At 42.8% G+C, this 19,368-nt stretch overlaps 1 protein-coding gene across 3 annotated transcripts in view; it reads right to left on the bottom strand.

Moving 5' to 3' along the window:
• FRMD4B (FERM domain containing 4B) overlaps positions 1 to 19,368 on the bottom strand; it is a 596,661-nt gene that overhangs the window by 348,945 nt on the left and 228,348 nt on the right. For all 3 annotated transcript variants that reach the window (XM_078661469.1, XM_078661468.1, XM_078661470.1), the window contains exons 3-4: positions 18,113 to 18,207; positions 15,668 to 15,760 (exon numbers count right to left, since the gene is read on the bottom strand). In XM_078661469.1, the coding sequence (XP_078517595.1) occupies positions 15,668 to 15,760; positions 18,113 to 18,207 (188 nt within the window). The remainder of the gene's footprint in view (positions 1 to 15,667; positions 15,761 to 18,112; positions 18,208 to 19,368) is intronic.

Below are 19,368 nucleotides of genomic sequence, written 5' to 3'. Positions count from 1 at the left end.
AGCGGAAATGTGATCTGCTGTCCAGAAGCAGGTCTTTTTACCAGTGAACAGTGGCCATTTTCTGGTGAGCTGGAAACACCTGTTTAACTGGAATCTCTGATTTGGAGTAAACTGCTCTTTAACACAGCCTCTAATTGGATACAAAGTATGTCTACTACGCCCCTCCCTCGCACCAAAAATGGCGGCCCGAGGTACTTTGCAGCAAGTATTACTTTTGTTCAATCTTTGTGTACACTTAGCACTCAAAGTGCTATCCTTGTTTCGGTGTATTTAGTCCCGGTCTTCATAGGCCATCACGACACCTTAGCCTTTAGCTGCTTATTGTCGCTTTGACATTCATGTCACAATAATGACTTACTACTTTTCAAGTGGATTGCGTGATCCCCATGGGTAGGTAGGTGAATCCTTGTGTTGCTTCATAGACTTTTGAGCAGTGTCAGCCCTATCTTGGCGGTGCAGCAACCACACATCTTCTTTAGGTCGAGCCTGGGCAGTGCATGTGCTGCTCTGCGAGGCATGCTGTAGTAGAGTGTGGACTTGAAGCCTCGCCCACTCTCCGCCCATTTTTTTCATTGTCCTTTGTAAACGCTGGTTTCTGATTAGTTAATCGGCTTGTTAGTCCCTCCTTTGTATGGCTTTGTCTTCATTTGTAACCTTCCATGAGGAGACCCCATTTTACATGTGTTGTTGCTCGGTAGGCTTTAATTACAGCCTCCGAGCAGAATTTTGTTTAATGGTTTTTCTTTACTTGCTGCGCCAAATGAGGCCACAATCTTTTTTTACTACTTATTTAATTCCCCCATGCCGCACTTGCACTTTAATGTCGCCGGGCTCCTTTCCTTAGATGATCCGTGTCTAAAGAAAGGGGCATGACAGCCAATAAAGTGAAAGCATGGTATGGGGCGCTTTTACAAAAAAAAGCATTTCTTTGTCAACTTAACTTAAAGTGCTGCATGGGCTTTTTTACAAACTAGCATTTGTAATGCAATAGGTGTCGCATTTCCGAAACTCTCATAAATGCGAGACCTATTGCATTGCAAATACTTGTTTAAACATACTGTAAAGGAAATGATGCCTGGTAAATGAGTCATCAGACATGTTTTCTTTCTCTAGCACTTCAATCACATCCATATTTGGAGATGCTGCACTATCAGTAGTAGCTCCAGTAATATCCACACCACCCTTGGAAATCAGCGGAGCTACCTCTTGAAGTGTTTTGCGGCTAGAGACTTGCACAAAAGATGTTCCTGACGGTTATTCCATAAAATAGCTGAACTAGTTTAAAACATTGCTAAATGGCTACTAGTAACTTTGTTTATTCAGCCTCCTTCTTCTCACAGCATCTCTGGCTTGATGGACATCAGGGTCAATGAGTTCTCTCAAGCTCCAGGTTTTCCTGGGAGGGTGACAGATGACTACTTGTCACATGTTGCTAAGTGAATACCCAAGACCTCACTCTCAAAAACAAGAATAGTTACATTTGTTACATAAGACTATAAAGGGTGGGGGCAATGACCCGTGTGGAAAAACAGCTTAGTTGAAGCTACATCAAACTTCTGGAGATATGTTCAGGAAAAGGAAATTTAGATTTAGATGCATATTGAAGACCTGGCACTTTAGGAGAGCTTTTTTTTTTACAAGCACAGTAGTCTGTTTATTTTCAATAATCAGACTATCTAGTTGCCTAAAGATTTGGGGTGTCAGTGTTCTCAACAAAAAGAAAAATACGAACACAAGCATTTCAAATGAATTGAACCCTGTCAAAACATTTCTGGGGCCATTTTGATGCGGCTAGGATTTGATATTATGATGAGGCATATAATAAACAGAGTCCCTTTCAGAAATGCATTTATTAATTGGATCACCTACGGTTCACAGGAAGTAACATCATGCCCACAGGGGTACTTGGATCAGAATACACCACACACACACTAACACACACACACAACCCAACTCGTCCCCCTCCCCACCAGGATACTAGAGAATTATTGGTAATGTTAAATAAAGAGTTGGCAGTGGAAGTTTAGAAATGCCATTACACAATATGCAAGAATCTGTAGTCAAATATGAGTGTGGAATGGAAAACATCAATTATGCCATGGCTCGAGGTGCCTCGGATGGAAGGACAAGCAATATTGGAAAGTAAAGAGGCCACCTGACTAAATGGGTATGTAGTGTGAAAAATGAACTTACATTAATCACCCAAAGTGACGGCCGCTATGCCGAGGTATCATTTTGGTGTGAGTGAACAGAGGTATGGTGAAAACGTGGAGGAAAATGTCATGAAATTGAGGAGGTTCACGTCAAGATGCACATTTGGCCTTCGGACAGAAGAGAAGATACATGATGAATTCATGTTAAGATGCAAGAGTGAGAAGCTGCGACAAGAGCTCTGGTTAAAAGATGATACTCCGCGAAGGAAGAACTCATCGTAAAAACGGTTGAACGTGAGATGGAATGTGCGTGGGAGATTTGGAAGGATAATAAGAAGTATTTTGTATATCAGCCCTCATGAGTAGTGTTAATGTGTCTCAAATTGCACACCTGCGTACGGTACATTGCACCTGTTCATGGGAAATGCAGATCAGAGCCGATGGTCATTCAATTACTGGTGCTTTATACTGACCCTAGTGCTAGCTAGCATCCTTGAGACACACACACACACACACACACACACACACACACACACACACACACGCACGCACACACACACTCTCTCACTCTCTCTTACAAACCTACATAAAGCTAAGTTTCCAGTTGCAAACAAATTTTTACTATTAAAGAGCTAGGCCTAGTGGCTTTGTCAATGTTTGCTTCACTTGTCACGGGCACATGAGAGGGAGTGGGTAGGAACAGCCCTAACTGATGACTGATAAAGGCACAGATAAACTCGTCCCGACACAATAAGTATCAACGCCCACGGAGAAGCCTGCAGTGGAGACTGTCAAGGCAACAGACAGACAGACATCGCTTCCAGATAGTCGCCCGGGTGATGTTTTTCAGTTCACTGTCCAAGCTGCCCCCCCGTGGGCAGGCCCGTCTGCAGAGACTGCTCTTCGGGCCGAGAGATTAATGCATTAATCAAAGCTATCATGTGGCTGCGCACAGGCGTCTGTCTTTTAATTTAATTCGTATTCGTGGGCTCGCTTGAAGAAGTAGAGGCCCTGGAAGAGGAGGGGGTGGGCGGGGTTGGAGGACCATAGAAGGATGCGTGGGTAGCAGAGGACACTGGCATTAAGGCGCCGTTTGACGTGCCTCAGTTGCTTCAGAGCAGAATAATTCAATGAAGGGATGAGGTGGCAACTAAAATGGTGGAAACTTTTCGAAAAGAGACTACGGGCCTCATTTATAAGGCTTTGCGTCACTTTTACGCCGCTGGTGCGTGATTTTTTTGACGCACTAGTGGCGTAAAAAATGCGCTTGTTGCGCCATATTTACAAAGTGATGCATCTAGGTAGATGCGTCACTTTGTAAACCCCTGCGCCACATTATACCTGCGCCAGGTATAATGTATGCAAGGGGGGCGTATTGACGCAAGAAAGGGTCGTAGAAGTGACGCAGTGAAATCTATGTGATTTCACTGCGCCACTTCTAGGACACAATGCGTCAATTTCTTATGCCTGCCTCACAGCAGGCGTAAGACTGACGCAGGCCCTTTCACATGGGGCTTACATTGCTGGAGTTGCGTCACTTTTGTGACACACTCCAGCAATGCGTCACTTTTGCGCCATACAGATACGTCAGAAATACTGACGTATCTGTAACTCCTTTCGCAATGATGCGTCATATTGTAAATATGACGTATCATTGGTGTTGCAAGGAGGGCGCAGTGAAAAGTGACGCATCGCTGTTTTCACGCAGCGATGCGTCACTTTTCATAAATGAGGCCCGACGTGCTTATTTTGCAAGTTTGTAAATGGCGTTTCATAAATCTCAAAGCATTGTTCACATGCTAGATTGTCTTAACTAGCCCTGGACGCTAGGCGGCGCTATGACTCTGGCTCCTGACAAGTAGCTGCAGCTGATGAAGAGCGGCGGCCTCTGCCAAGTCCCGGAGAGCCCTGCCAGGCCCGGTCTGACACGGCTCTGTATTTATGAAGTCATCCCTGAACGTGGGGCTGGCCCTGGGTAACTAATGTGCCTATTAACGAGAAGCCCGAGCCAAGAGGGAGAGCAGATAAGAGCGAAGCAGGCGTTCAACCCCACATCAACTTTACCCTCAAATGCGAAATCCCCCCTCCCGCCCCCCACACGTTATCCTACAAAGCATTACAGAAAGAGCTCCTATCAGTTTTGCAAAACCTGTGTTTTCACAATGTAAGAACACTCCTCACAACAGGCAACCTTTGAGAAGCCTTTTGATTTACCTTTATCGGCTTTGATAGAAAACCTCGCAACCCCGTGCCAACCCTGTGTGAAAACGGCTGGTTACAAAGTGTCATTAAAATAAAACGTTACCAACAGGCTTGCCAAAAGCTTAAGTGAGGGCAGAGAGAACTTTTGTGCAGCGCCCTCTGGTTCGTTGTCCCATCTCATAATTAGGACTAAACGTTTTAAGGGCATACAAAATAGAGTATTTGGCGCCCCCAAGTGGTGTAGGCTCGTTAGTTCCGTCGATAATCTTACAGGCCAGACTTGCTTTTTATTATTTATTTATTTACTTATTTAATGCAATTGTATATATCGCAGACTTTACCCAAAGGTGTCAGAGCGCTTCACAATAGAACCAAGTACGTTATATGAAGAAATGTACATACTTACACGTTACAGATACAAAAGAGATAGATGAAAAAGTATAATAAAACAATAGGTGGCAGTCTCACAAAACTCAAAAACATATTAGAATTAGGATCATAAAAGCATATATTACATACTTACAACATTGTAAGAACGTCCTTGAGGGACATGAATAGGGATGTATTAATTGTAAAATGTAAAAATGTAAATTGATACTTGTATAGCGCACTACTCACCCGCAAGGGTCTCAAGGCGCTTGTACGAATACCGCTGTGGAACCCATCCTGGCTTTCCCTGTGAGGTGTCCACTCCTGGGCACCCCCAAGGTGGAGGCCAGGCATCCTTAGCGTTGTGGGGGCCGTTGTGGAGATTAAGCAAGCTATTGCCCAGAGTTGCAGAGTGGGACTCCATGATTGGAATAGGTACCGAGGCGAGAATTATCAGGTCCGTGGAATTTTTGAGCCCAAGACCCGCCGAGGCGGGGAATTGAACCCTGGTCCCGGGCTAGACCTCTGCATCAGGGTCTGCAGCTCTAACCATTGAGCCACACTTCTCTAACCATTGAGCCACACTTCTCCACGAATTCTGGAAGTGTCTTTGGAAGAGGAGAGATTAGAGGTCAGTTTTGAAAGTCCGGGTAGAGGTACGGAGTAGAGGAGGAAGCGAGTTCCAGATTCTAACCGCATTGCCAGAGAAGGATTGAGCCATCAAGCTTTCCCTTTTGAAGGTGGGGGGCTCAAGCAGTAACTTTTCCGCATTGCATGAAGGTCTGGAGCCTCCAGAGATTTTAACTGCTTTGCCGTGGTGCAAAATTTGACGTGTGCGCAGATCAGACAGCCCCCGGCTGTCCGACGCGCACACACACTGTGAAGTCGGACGGCCGGGGGCCGTCTGACGCATCGAACAGGATAAGTTTATTTGCCAGGTATCGAGGGGAGGAAGTGTGCAAGGTTTTGTGGGTAATACAGGCAGTCTTGTAGATTGACCTTGCTTCGATGGGAAGCCATCAAAGAGAAAACAGTATGGGTGTGATGTGGTCACTTCTTTTGGCCCCAAATACAAAACAAGGCCCTAAATGGAGTACGGATTTGAGAGGGGAAAGGTGGGATTTGGGGAGGCCAGCAAACAGAGGATTGCAATAATCCAATCTAGAGAGAACCAGAGATTGGTCCAAGATTTTAAGGTCTTGTTCCAGAAAGAAGCGACAAATCCCCCAGAGAAGGCGCAGTTGGTAACGTGCTTTCTTTGCAATGGAATTGATGTGGGAGTGTAGATTGAGCCTTTTGTCAAGTATGACCCGAAGGGATTTAGTGCTGTCGACAATGATAGGTTTGTTGTTCAGCAAGGCCAGCTTCTTCATCCAAGATTGAACAGGAGGAGAGAGTGAGGTAGAGAGGAGGAGAAATTCAGTTTTGGAGGGATTCAGAATGAGTTGATGAGCTAACATCCAGTTTTGAATATAGTTGAGAGTAGTGTTGAGGGATGAGATGTCATGTGCGGAAGACACCTTAAGGTAGATTTGAGAGTCAGTAGTATAGAAGTGGTAAAGTATCACAGATTTACTTATTAGATTTCCCAATGCTTCCAAGTAAAGATTGAACAAGGTGGGTGCAAGTATAGATCCTTGAGAGACGTCTTGACCTACCGCCATTGAAGACGAAAGGTTGCTCGCTATTTTAATCACTTGAGATCTGTCCGAGAGGAATGAAGCAAACCATTTAAGCACTGTACCTTCCAAGCCCATTCTCTGTTTTAAAGTGTTTAGGAGAGTGTTGTGATTAACAGTGCCAAAGGTTGCACAAAGGTCTAGAAGAATCATTAGACAAGATTCCCCTGAGTTAAGTACACAAAGGCATAGTCGATCACTTGCAGCAGGGCTGTTTCACTGCTGCAGTCTCACTTGAAACCAGATTGGAATTCGTCGAGAAGATTGTTATCCTTAATATGTCGGGAAAGTTGTTTCGCTACACATCTTTCTGTGATTTTTGCAAGAAAAGGGAGGTTGGTGATAGGGCGGAAATTGTTGAGGTCATTTGCATGAGTGGAGGCTTTTTAAGAAATGGGGTAACCTGTCTGGGTTTAAGGGCACCAGGAAGGGAACCTTAGCTGAAGGAGAGGTTGCCCAGACTGGTCCAATAGGAAAGAGTATGGGTATAGAAGTCAATGGCAATGTCTAGCCTAAAACAGTGAATATGCTATTGCTTGTGAAACATTTTGCTTACTTGCTTAGAGGCCACTCATTGCTTACCATGGGTTTACTTCATTGTCGCATTAATCTGATTGGTTTTCAACAATTTGGCGCTTGCAAAATCCATTCCCACTTCTTGTGTTTGTACCTCTCCTGGAGAATGAGCCAAGTACTTGTGTTCTTCAACTGCTCCCTTAAATGGGGGCTAATCTTTTTTCGTTTTGTCTAAGCACTTGACTAGAAAGTGTTTTTTTTTCCAGCAGTCTCCCTTGTTCACTCATCCTCTGTGTTGCTTCGGCTCCCACTCCCCTGCCCTCCATGTTGGTTCATCTTGCATGTTACTTGCCTCCCTCTGCAGATCTGTTGTTGCTTGCCCCGTCCTGCTGTCCGTGTTGTTGCTTGCCCCACACACTGTCTGGGCTGGTGATTGCCCCTCCTGCTGTCCATGTGTTGCTTGCCCTTACCCTCTCTCCATGTTGTTGCTTGCCCCTCACACTGTCCATGTTGTTGCTTGCCCATGTCTGCAGCCTGTGTTGTTGATTCCTTCAAAACCCTCCTCCCACCCCACCCGTTATTTGTGTTGTTGCAGCCTCCTCCTGCTGTTTGTGTTGCTGCTTGCCCCACCCGCTGTCCATGTTGTTGCTCTATCTCCACCCTCTACTCTGCATCCCTCTGTGTTGCCTCCTGCCCCACCCCACAATAAACAAAACAAAAGTGCCAGTGCTAGCCCCGTCTTAGTGCTTTTTTCCCCCACACCCTCTGTCCCTGTTCTCCCCATACACCCTCCCTCCATGTTGGCACCCACCCACTGCACAATAAAAAAAGCCCTATGAATAGGTCAACTCTGGCCATGCCATACATATCGCTTTTTTATTTTTTATTTTAGCCTCGTTGTACAGCAACACAACTCTTGTGGATTATATGATGCAGCAGGCGCTGACTGCGGCAAAGCCTATTTTTTTTTACTTTCAACCATGCTGCAAATTGACCGAACTGCTGTACAACAAGGAAAAGCATTGCCCAAGCCAATGGCTCTGGTAGACAAGACCTATTGGTTTTGCCAATGCTTTTTTAAGCCATGCAGCTATACAGGAAGGGAAAGTGACAAAGCCAATAGCTCTCATCTCGTAGGTGAAACCTATTAGCTTTGCCAATGCTTGTTGATTAGGGGGACCTTTAAAACCTCGATGCATGGTTCAAAATGCCCACAGCTGCCCTCCCGTTGTGACAGCCCTAGTTACAAAGGAGTTCTGTGTTCCTTAACTCGCAGGAATCTCACACATCCTTGCATTTATCCAGAGATATTTTAAGGCATGGGCAAAATTGGCAAGTGCCTCCATCCAATGTCAGTACTTCCGCATTCTGCCAAAAACATGTAAGACAGGCTGCACAAGGCTGTAGCAGGCTCTGGCTGGAGGGCAAAGGCCTCCTCTATTATCGTCCTTTAAATCTCACTCGAGTCTTCCAGAGTCTCACTCAGGGCTTTCTACAAACCCTTATTATCTTTAAGGATGTCTCTGATTTAGTAGCGGCCCGCCCCCCTGCCAAAGTGGCGAGGTTGCCGAGGGAAGTAGCTGGGGGAGGGGGGTTCGGGGTGCAAAATAATAATAATAAAAAAATTACTTACCTGATCGCCGCCGCTGTCCGCTGTATCGCACACTTCGGGGCGCCGGCTTCCAGAATGCACTGTGGCCAATTCATGACGCTGTATGAAAGCAGTGCTAGGATTGGCCTGAGCGCTGGGACTTTGCATTCCCAGGCAGACCGAGAGCCTGTGCCTGCTTTCTCCAGCCCCAGCAACTCAGCTGGTGCTGGAGAAAGCTTCACTGCGCGGATGTATGACATTACAACGCATACTTTTACATCGCATGCCTTTACAACGCGTTTTTTACATCGCATACCTTTACAACGCATAGCGCTTTGGGGTGCTGGATAGTGAATAGTTTAATTTACTATTCCAACTCCAGTCCCCGTGGACACTAGGGAAGGTGTTGGACAGTAAATTAAACTTATTCCCTATCCTAGAGCGCCCCCCAGCGCAATGCGTTGTAATGGTTTGCGTTGTAAAAGTTGCGTCGTAAAGGCACTGCGTGGTAAAAGTTGCGTTGTAAAGGATGTTTCCCTCACTGCGCATGAGGGTTTGGACAGCCTGAAGCGGCCTGCCAAACACTCATGTGCAGAGAAGGGACTGCAACTGCCCCACCACAATGTCAACCCCCTGGACCCGCCCGAAGACTCGTGAGAGTCCTGGGGTCGGGTCCAGGGAGTTTAAAATAAAAAAAAAATAAAACGTGTTTAGGCCCCGTTTTATTATCGTTTTAATTTTTGGGGGATGGCACTCCTACGCCTTAATGGAGGGGCCACTGCTGCTCTGATTACAACTCAGACTTGAAAATATAAGATATCATCTTATGTTTGCAATATCTGAATGTTCTGGGTGTGCAAGCAGATCTCTTTCCCGGCTTGTTTGTCACCTGTATAGCTAATACATGCTATTTTATGGGGTATATTTTACCCTACTCGGCATCCCATGTGATGTGTTATACTCTAAGGCCATCCTGATGATTTTGAGCAGCAGTTGCATCCCAGAACATATAGTTTCACTTTTATTTTTGAAAAAAGGGCTCAAACCCCAGAATGCAAATTGCTGTTTGCTAAAACATCAGGTCTGGTTGAAGAGGTCACATGTAATGTGGCCACGTGACAGCCAGTAGACCCGGACCTCATCACTGCTTTGTTAACACATGCCCTCAGAACACCTCCCGGAAGTGACATCCATTTCCCCCAATATAAGCGCAAATGTTGAAAACATTGTCATGATAATTAAGGACCATGATTGCTTTATGTCAACCCTTTGTCTGAGATACAATAAATTCAAGCAGATCCGAAATCCAAAATAATCTATTTCAATTGCTGAGTATGCCATTAGCCAAACCCTTTTGAGTTTAATAAAAAGAAAAACAGTTATATATGCTTACATAACAGGGCTTTAAACCCTATTCATCATAAGTCTGTAACTTTCTCATTTAAATCCCGCCCACCACAGTATTCAGCATGGGGCAATGGGGCAATGGGGCAATGGGGCATCCGTGTCCTCATGTACTTAGTTAGCCATCATTCAATGGTTTTTGCAAATCTTTGTTTAAAAAACATTTCAAGATGGCTGCCCCTGCATACACGTGAATGCACGAGCTGAAGTTTTGTAATAATTTTAAAAATAAAGTTGTATAAAAAATAATTTGCAAATAAAACAAGCGTTTACCAAGCCAAAAGGTCTGCATCCAACCCTAGACCTATTAGATTTGCTATTGTTTTTTTAAAGTGTTCCACTAGCAATGCCAGTGAGATCGTCAGAAAGTTTTTTTTTTCTGACTAGCCAATATTAGCTTTTCAACAGCACAATCAGTCACAACACGCACACTGCTCGAGTTTTCCAGCTGTCTTTTTAAATCAGGGTAAATAATGCCTTGATGATTTTGTCGCCACATACAGCCTGTCTACAGAGAAGGAACATCTGCAGCAATATCACATGCCCTCTTCCAAAAAAGCATACACTGACACGTTAGTTCTGCAGATTGTGTTCTACTTGGATTGCAGGCAGGGTCCTATATTTTATGTTATTTAGTGCACAGTGCACCCTGGTGGAGAGAATATTAATCTTATGCAGAAAACAACCAGCAATAATTTAGGGTCCAAGAACGTAAATGCGCGGTAATAAATAATACCATTTATATTAATGACATTATAACAACCAGAGCCATCACAAAAACACATTTATTGACAAATAGTTTGTCACTTTTATAGTTATTATTATCATTATTAGTGGTATTGGTTTTATTATTACTAGTTGTATTATTATTAGTAGTAGTATTAGTAGTATTACCAACTTTATTTTTGCATTTATTTTCACACCTGTTAAAAAGATCATGATTTTGGTTTGAAGTTTTTTTTAAATTAAATTAGCACAGTTAATTAAAACCATTGCTATAGAGTGTCAACATAGCACAATTATCACGTTAAAAGCCAACACTAAGAAAACCATCAAGGTTTAAGTTACTATACATATAACTAAAAAGGTAATCTTGTAGTTACCATTGTAATCACATAATATCATGATTTTGGAATCTCATCTTCATGGGCAGAAGCTTGTAACAGATAATGATTTGAGCTGGATACTATTAAAGGCTTGTACATTAATATGTAAAATATCTTTTATTTAAGGAGCCAGCTCCTTTCCAGACTACACCTGTGTCTAGTGAACTGTGTAACTGCAGGTAGCTAAGAATTTACAGGATATGGCTCCCAAAAATACAAAGGCATTCTGGAATGTGGATCTGTGGATGAGAGTGGAAGTGCTGTGGTTGGGACCCGAGTCTGCGGGACCCGAGTCTGCAGGACCCGTTTAGCTCAATCCAGAGTGATGATGATTCTGGAGGAATCTTTCACTGAATATTATCGTACAGTTTAGGTTCGATTTAGTTTACTTTCAGCACATTTCGTCCATTATGCATTTGGAGCAAATAACAGGTGTACAACTTGCAACATACTTTGAAGCGTTTTTAAAACACACTGGACTAGAAGAATAAACACATAGGTTATTCCTAAAGTGAGGGGAAGAGGGATGGAAGAAGTAGACTGCAACACTCCATTCCTTAGGCATGGATCGAACTACACTTTTCACTGCTTTGATATTTTCTTTGATTTGTCTGTTGATTTTTTTCTGAGGCTTGGTGTCTCTCAGATTGTTGATTGCCGTTGGTGCGCCGTCATTATGGTGACATCCTCAGGGGCATATTTAGAAGAACTGACATATCGGCACTGATAGTTCAGATTTCTTGTGCCTGCCGCAAATGCTATAACGACACCATGGGTGTGCTGAATTTACAATACTGGACTCCATGTTGCAAGAATTCACAGATGCATCAGAAATTCTGATGCATCTTCTGATGCATCTTTTGGTGCTAAAGTGAAGCATTGCTGGAGTTGGTTGTAAGACTGACGCAACTCCAGCAATAAGTCAAAACACAGAGGCAGTCCCATGTTAAAAGTCCTGCGTCAATCCTCACGCCTGGCTTGAGAAGGTGTAGGGATTTTGAATCAGTCAAGTCACAGAGTGATGCAATGAAAAGTTGTACATTTCATTGCGTCAGTTCTACGTAGCATTTAACGTGGGAAAGCCTGCCCTGCATATATTATACTTGGCGAAGGTATAATGTGATACACGCCTCAACAAATGGGCGCATTGGGCCCAATGTGTCAGTTTGCAAATATGGAGCAGTGTGGAGCACTGATTGCGCTGCCGCGGCGTAAAAAAATTACTCTACAGTCGCTCTAGCTCCTTGTAAATATGCACCTCAGTGTTGGGGTTCCTTGGGGCAAACTTCAATACAGGGATATTGCTTTGTATTTCGGATATTTTTATTCTTGTCTTAATTAAGTTCTTTTTACAGCTTACAGAATAATGCCGTGTTTTATTGTGCATTGCAGCCATGTAAAATGTTTTGTTAGGCCCGAGGCAAAATTGTAATGCAGGGCCTTCTAGATACATCTTCGATTTTTGCTCGGTGCCAGAAGTACCTATTTCTATGTATTAGAAGTAAGTGTCCTCCTGGGAGAGAGAAAATATGGTGTCTGGCACTTCCTAGCAATATGTCCGTCAGCAAAAGCGATGGCTTGCTTTCATTTATAAATCTATAAATATATTTTGCATAATTAGCATGTTGCTCCAGAAGGCGCTAGCCGTGGCGCTTCAAACCCCCCTCCTCCTGCGCCTTCCCTTTTAACAGCCCATGTGTGGCCATATCAGGCTGGAGCCCTCTTTTAATTTTTACCTCAGGATCGAATTGTTTAAGAGCCAAAACACAATGTAACTCCTCAATGCTTTCGGGAAATCCCTTCCCATGGGTTTGGTGACATTTATGATAAAAAAAAATGATTCATATGAACTCACAACTCAAGCAGGTAAGTAATTCTGAACTAATCTGCTTTGGGCAAGACATTTTTCTTAGGCCTTCGAAGAGGATGCCACTCTCTTCTAGAGCAGCTCGAGGGAGTAGATCTGCATGCATCCCTGGTTTTAAAAGCTGCCTGCTAAAATATCTGCAACAGGATCGTGGGCGTAACACAGGTGGCACAGTATGTCCCCCAACCCTTCAAGGGGCCTCCCACTCTGTCCCAGGCATGAATATCTGTGAGATATGGGAGACTCAGGCCCCTCATCACATTATGCAGGGGGGCTCTGCCATTTTGTGTTACGTCACAGAGCATGACCACAATGTCCCCTGCTGGTAGGGGTAAACATCCATCACAACGCGGTCAAAACACCGCGGTGCTATTACGACGCATCTTTTACCATGCAAGTCGTTACCACGACTTGCGCTGGAGGGCGCTGTAGACTAAGGAATAGTAGATTTACTATTCCAACACCTTCCCTACTGTACGTAGGCTGGAGTTGGAATAGTACATCTTACTATTCCTAAGTCCAGCACCCTACAGCGCAAGTCGTAGTAACGACTTGCGTTGTTAAAGATGCGTTGTGATGTACCGCAATCATTTTGATCGCGTTGTAACTTCATTCAACCGCTGGTAGGTATTTGAGAGATCTTCCATCATGGAACTGGTGCAGGTTTAGTAGGAAGCATTTTAGGTGACAATGGCGCCTGGTGGGTTGGTAACATCGAGGAATGGCTCAGTACTGAAAACCCAAGGGTTGTGTGCCTAAGCATCAAAACAGATTGTATAAGCATCGTATGACTGCCGAAAGTCTAGTGCTCTGCTAAGGACACACTCTCCGCATCAATGTGGGAGTCGGCATTAAAATGTTCTTCAACACTGATGGTATCCTTGATGGGATACTCTGTGTACCGGAGTGTGGAACAACCATTGACATCTAAGAACGACCACATTTGGAGTACATGTGGGTGTCCAAACTCAAAAGGAAGGTAAGGATGAGGCAGCCTTCATTTTCTTGAGGGTAGGCTAGGACTCATGGACGTCATGTGGAGGTGATCTGGGGTCACAGCTGTGACCTCTAGCTTGCTCACTTCTACTCCTGGCATTTCCTTTGCAACGCCTGGCCTCAGAGGAGGCAAAAGTGGCCTTCTTCCATTCCTTTTATTAGGTTACAGTAAGGTTATAGAATAAAAGGCTGAACATTGTGATATGAGAGAAAAGTGCACATGCCAGTCAGGAGATATACTGCTCCCCTCTTTCTTAGAATTCTAAAGTGAACTGCCTTGTAACGCTCACTATTGCCCATGAAAAAAGAGACCTGCAATGACGAGCATTTTTGCTTACCTTCCTCCTGCCTGTTCAACAATTTAAGAGAAGGCAAATTAAAACTCAAAAACATTCTAGTGAAAGAGTTAGAAGGTAACTGTATGGAAAAAAAGAAAAGAAAAAGAGCAGACACTCAATCACAAAGAAGGACCATAAAAATGGTGCATTAGGGTTCTTGGATCCTGTGCCGAAAAAGAAATCCTGCAAAATGTTACTGGTGCAGGGCATTGTGGGTGCCGCAGATTTGTCGAGTTAAAGGAGAAACTTATAATTCACTGTACAGCGCTGTTTAGAAGCTGCTTAAAATACAGCAAGTGTATTTTCCTATTATTTTCAAAACATAATTTTTTTATAACTATTGTTTTAAAAAATGTCTAGGGCCCTCACAGGAATTATTCTATCATACCATGATAAAGATACCATGAACAAAAAATTCTGCTTCATAAATATTGAATGTCAGACTCTGCAACATTGTCTGAAGGAGTACAACTAACCTGTTTCTTCCAAACACCACTAGTGAGTAATGTCTGGAAGAGTTTGTGAGACTTCCATTGCTGAAAGAGGTAATATTCAGGGAGGGTGTAGCGCCATGTTCATAAGATTGTTGATTACGGTCATAATGATAACGATGACCATACTTGGCACTTCTCATTGATTTTTCATGAGAAAGGTCATCCTTTAAAATAACAATTTCTTATCATATATGCAAATCCTTGCTCCATAAACTATATAGAGTATCTAAATACATATGGATCTACTTACAGTAATGAATTACTTAGGAATAGTCGATATACATAAAGGGGCTCATCACGATGTCGGGCAGAATCACTTCCGCCCGACACTGAGTCGGTCAAGGTACTTACCGACACCCGGTCAGCAGTCCCGACTGCCCCATTAGGATGCGACCGAACACTGTTCATTCGCATTTGTATATTTCACTATGGGAGCATGAATTATGGCCGTAAACCAGCCGTAATGCATGCTCCCGAAGTGAAATGGGAGGGCTGGTTCATCCCTGCACCCCGTGGCAGGCACCTCAAGGTGACTGCCAAAAGGTGCAGGGATCAACAGGAGGTCGTGCACCAAAGGAGGCCCTGCTCGGGGCCCCCTAAAACGCTTTCCGACATGGCATAGAAACCATGTTGGAAATCGTGTATTGTAATCTCAAGGGCAGAAAGAGCCACATCTTGAGATTACAGACCACGTTCCGACTGGCGGACGGGGTCTCTGAGTCCGTCGGAAGCCAGCCGGAATGACTGGCCAGTTTCCTTTCCGACCGCCTCCATCATAATAATGCAATCGGAGGAGCCTTTATGGGCTGTATCGTAATCGGCCCCAAAAAGTGAAAAAATAAAATCACCTTTAGTATGTTATGAAACAGGGTACACAAGTGAAACACAAAGTTTGCCTTGATCACACCATACATACCATTAATAATATTTATATAGATATAAGAGAACGTACCGCACAAGAAAAGACAAAGTCACGGGTCCAGGTTTCTTTGGCAAATCATGATCCAGAACTCTGTGATCTAACTGCAGCCAGACATGTTGACCTCTGGTGGCAATTAAAAAAAGACAACGTTAAACAAAAAAGTATAATAAAGAAAATGGAAAAAAATAACTTGTATGTGTAACTTTTTTAATACTCATTAATGAATTTGTGGATTTCCACATCTGTCAAATTGTATCCACAGGACACCGCAATGCAAGGATACATCCGTTCTATATACATATATGAAGAAGCAACTTTGTGATCAATATTGAGATAAACAAATGACACATATTAGTATTAAACACTTTTTATGTGTAAAGAGTAGAAGTTCTGTTTTAGTTACAACTCAACCACAACTGCATGTTGAGGGTTATTGATGACAACTAAGGCTGCTAGTGATGTCAACAGTTCCTCTCCATATGTGGAAAAATGGTGATCCCACACAATACTCAACTTACTGTGCTGCTCTCCCCTTAACCTATTCCTTTGTTACACTGTTTAATACAGTTCTTCACAAACACAGACTTGAAAGTCAGCAGCTTTAGCATGGAATAGATTATTCTGCTTCCCTATTGTGCAAATCCTAATGCTCCGGACTCCCCGCTGAGATTTTCACAACCTTCTAGTCATCATAGACAATCAACCAGTAACTTCCTTTGCTCAACACATAACATCCTATGTGCTGATTTGCTTTCTTTTAATCTCTGAGCATTTCCAATCATTTTGTTTGAGTTACAGGTAGTTATCGAAATGGTTAAAAACATCTAGCGAGAAAACAAGCAGTGAGAAAGGAGCTAAGTTTGACAAAAGAGTACCAAATAGGGTTAGTGACTGGATAAGGAGAGTGACAATAAAGGTTAGGCATAGGGTTTAACTTACTGTTAGGGCAAGAGTTAAGATTAGTGTGGTAGATAGGGTTATGGGTAGAGTGTGGGATAAGGTCAAAGTTTAGAGCTGCGGTTGTTGTAAGTGTGAGTTGGTTTAAAGTAAGGATTAAAGTTAGCATTAGGGTTAACGGCAGGGTAGGATCAGGGTTACAGTGTGGGACACATCACAGTTAGGGTTATGGATAGAGTTAGTGTGAGGATCAGAGTTAGTTTTAGGCTAAGGGTAAAAGTTAGCGTGAGGTTGTGTGATAAGGATACGTTTATAGTGTAGGATAGGCTCATAGTTGGATCTATGGTTAAAATTAGTATGAGGGTGAAAGTTAGGTTTATGGCAAAGGGTGAAAGTTAATGTTAAAGTGAGTGATAGGGACAGGGTTATATAGTGGTATGGGTTCAGGTTAGAGTTAACATGAGGGTGAGAGTTAGATTTAAGGGGAGCGGTGAAAGTTAGCAAGAGAGTGAACAATAGGGTTAGATTAAGGGTTACAGTCTGGGATAGGCTCAGAGTTAGAGCATGGGTAGAGTTAGTGTGAGAGTTGGGTTTCCAATAAGGGTGAAAGTTAGCATTAGGATGAGTGGTAGGAATAGAGGTAGTATTAGAGAATTGGTTTGGTTTAGACACAGAGTTAGGCAAAGGGCGAGGTATAAGGTTAGGATTAGGTAAAGTGCTAGGAATCGGGGTAGCATGAGAACCAACATTAGTGTAATAGTCAGTTTTAAGGCTAGTGTTATGACTGAGGAGTAGGGAAATTAAATACAAAATCTAAATAAATATAAAATAAGACCAAATGCTTTAAACTAATTTACATTTTAAAAGAAATGGGCAATTTTAAACTGATTGGAAAATAACCATTTGATGTGGACTAATGTCCTTCTCACTAATGTATTGTAACTCTTCCTAAAGGATCATTCTCTGGCCTCCCACCACCAGGTGCCAGTGCGAGGGTTCTTTGTTCCGTTAGCATCTAATGCCAACGGAACAAAGAACCCTCGTAGTGAGGGATAGTAAATTTATCAAATCAAAACTCAGGATTAAATAGTGGTTTGCAAACTTCAAGCAATGGCTAAATCAGGGGCTCTTGGAAGTTACCAAGCTGATCATTTTGGGGTAGCAGGTTATGAACGGGGGGGGTGATTCTTTCTCCAATTTCATTTTAGTTCGTACTATCATACTATAATAGTACTACTACAGTAGTAATACTCGTGTACTACAAAATGCTATTCACAAACCTACATGTGGAGGTCTATTACTTGAAGGCTAAGGTTAACTGCTTTGTCCTTACAGAGAACAGCAACATATTTGGAAATATGCACATCTGACTTTATAATATGAATCACTACAATAATGCTTTGAGGGCCTACTGTTCACCGAATTTTTTTTTCCATCTATTGTCTATGGTTTACCTTTTACTTTTTATGAGGGGAAGCAACTGAGTTTGCAAAATGAGAAGTTACAATTCCCCACAGTGCGAAACTTAAACACAGTTGATATTAACAGTCTTTTTTAGTGAAGTAAATCTATACTTACGTATCGTCTACAAATGTTATTCCAAAATATTCTTTTTCTTTCAAGTTGAAGTAAGATGCCACAAGATCCAGCAATTCACGAGATAAAAGTTTGGGCTAAAAAAGAACAAAAATCATCAATTTAGAAACCAATTCAAACGTTAATTGTAAAAGCTTTTGTAGTTTGTTTAAAGAGTACAGTTTATTTATTTATTTGGAGAGTTTCACATAGCGCTGGCTAGACCCGGAGATATCAAAGCGCTTTAGATGAGTTGACCACCCTACCCTGTTTCTGTATATGTAGTCTAATTCTGGCTTTAATTCAATCCATGGTGCTATATCTTCATTTTTGATGATGATAGATGAAGAATATTCAAACCTTGCTTCATCATAGTTTAGATGTGTCCACATTGCAGTGATCTGAAATGTAATCCAAATCAAATATTGAATTATGGGCTTTCTGGCTCTCAGTAATTTTGTTTGTTCCTTTCTGTGATTTATTGGAATGTTTTTGTCAGAGTGTAACAAAGAAGCCCAATAGAACTAAGACAGACCCAAAGGACTTAGCAGTGACCTACAGTAGGTGATCTAACTCAAACAAGAGTGTGTGACTAATTGATGTGTGCATCCCCCTCTGTAGGAAGTTCAAAAGCAAGTGACCATCTTGGTTGTCGACCATGAAAGTGATCACCTTTTTTTAGAAACTTGTACTGGAATGGAAAGTTGGATTAAAGTTATCAGCTAACTCAGTTGGCTGAAATCATTTACACAAAATTGCAGCTAACTAGAACACGGGTTGAAATATTAAGGGCCTTATTACTGAGTATCATCTTCCCTGCTAACCCCCCCCCCCCCCCCCACCCATGGAGTTACCAATGTCACAGGCATTTAACTACACCCCTGGCCCTCCCTATACTTGTGGCATTTGTAACTCCTCTAGTGGGATATTACTGGGAATTACAAAGGAGACCATGAGAGACTCCTCAGAAATAAGGCATTACTGGATGAATCAGTAATGGCAGTCTAAACCCTCTAATTTTTTCCTGGTATTTCACCCGGACCCTCTAATTCGCAGTCAAGGCTCTGGGTGAAACACCATAGATCTGTGGAATTACCATGGATCTGGTCATCTTGATTGGGTAACCCCTTTATCACATGAACAAGATTTACAGGGGACACTGTATGAGGCCTTGAACGTCACTGGATGCATCTTTTCTTTTAATCTAGAGCCACTCTCAGTGATGCAAAGTGTCACATTGCATTAAATAAATGTATCTT

Source organism: Lissotriton helveticus, chromosome 9 (genome assembly GCF_964261635.1).
Source record: "Lissotriton helveticus chromosome 9, aLisHel1.1, whole genome shotgun sequence".
Taxonomy (NCBI): domain Eukaryota; kingdom Metazoa; phylum Chordata; class Amphibia; order Caudata; family Salamandridae; genus Lissotriton; species Lissotriton helveticus.
Note: the sequence above shows the minus strand (reverse complement) of the source record. Positions and strands in the feature narration are given on the sequence as shown.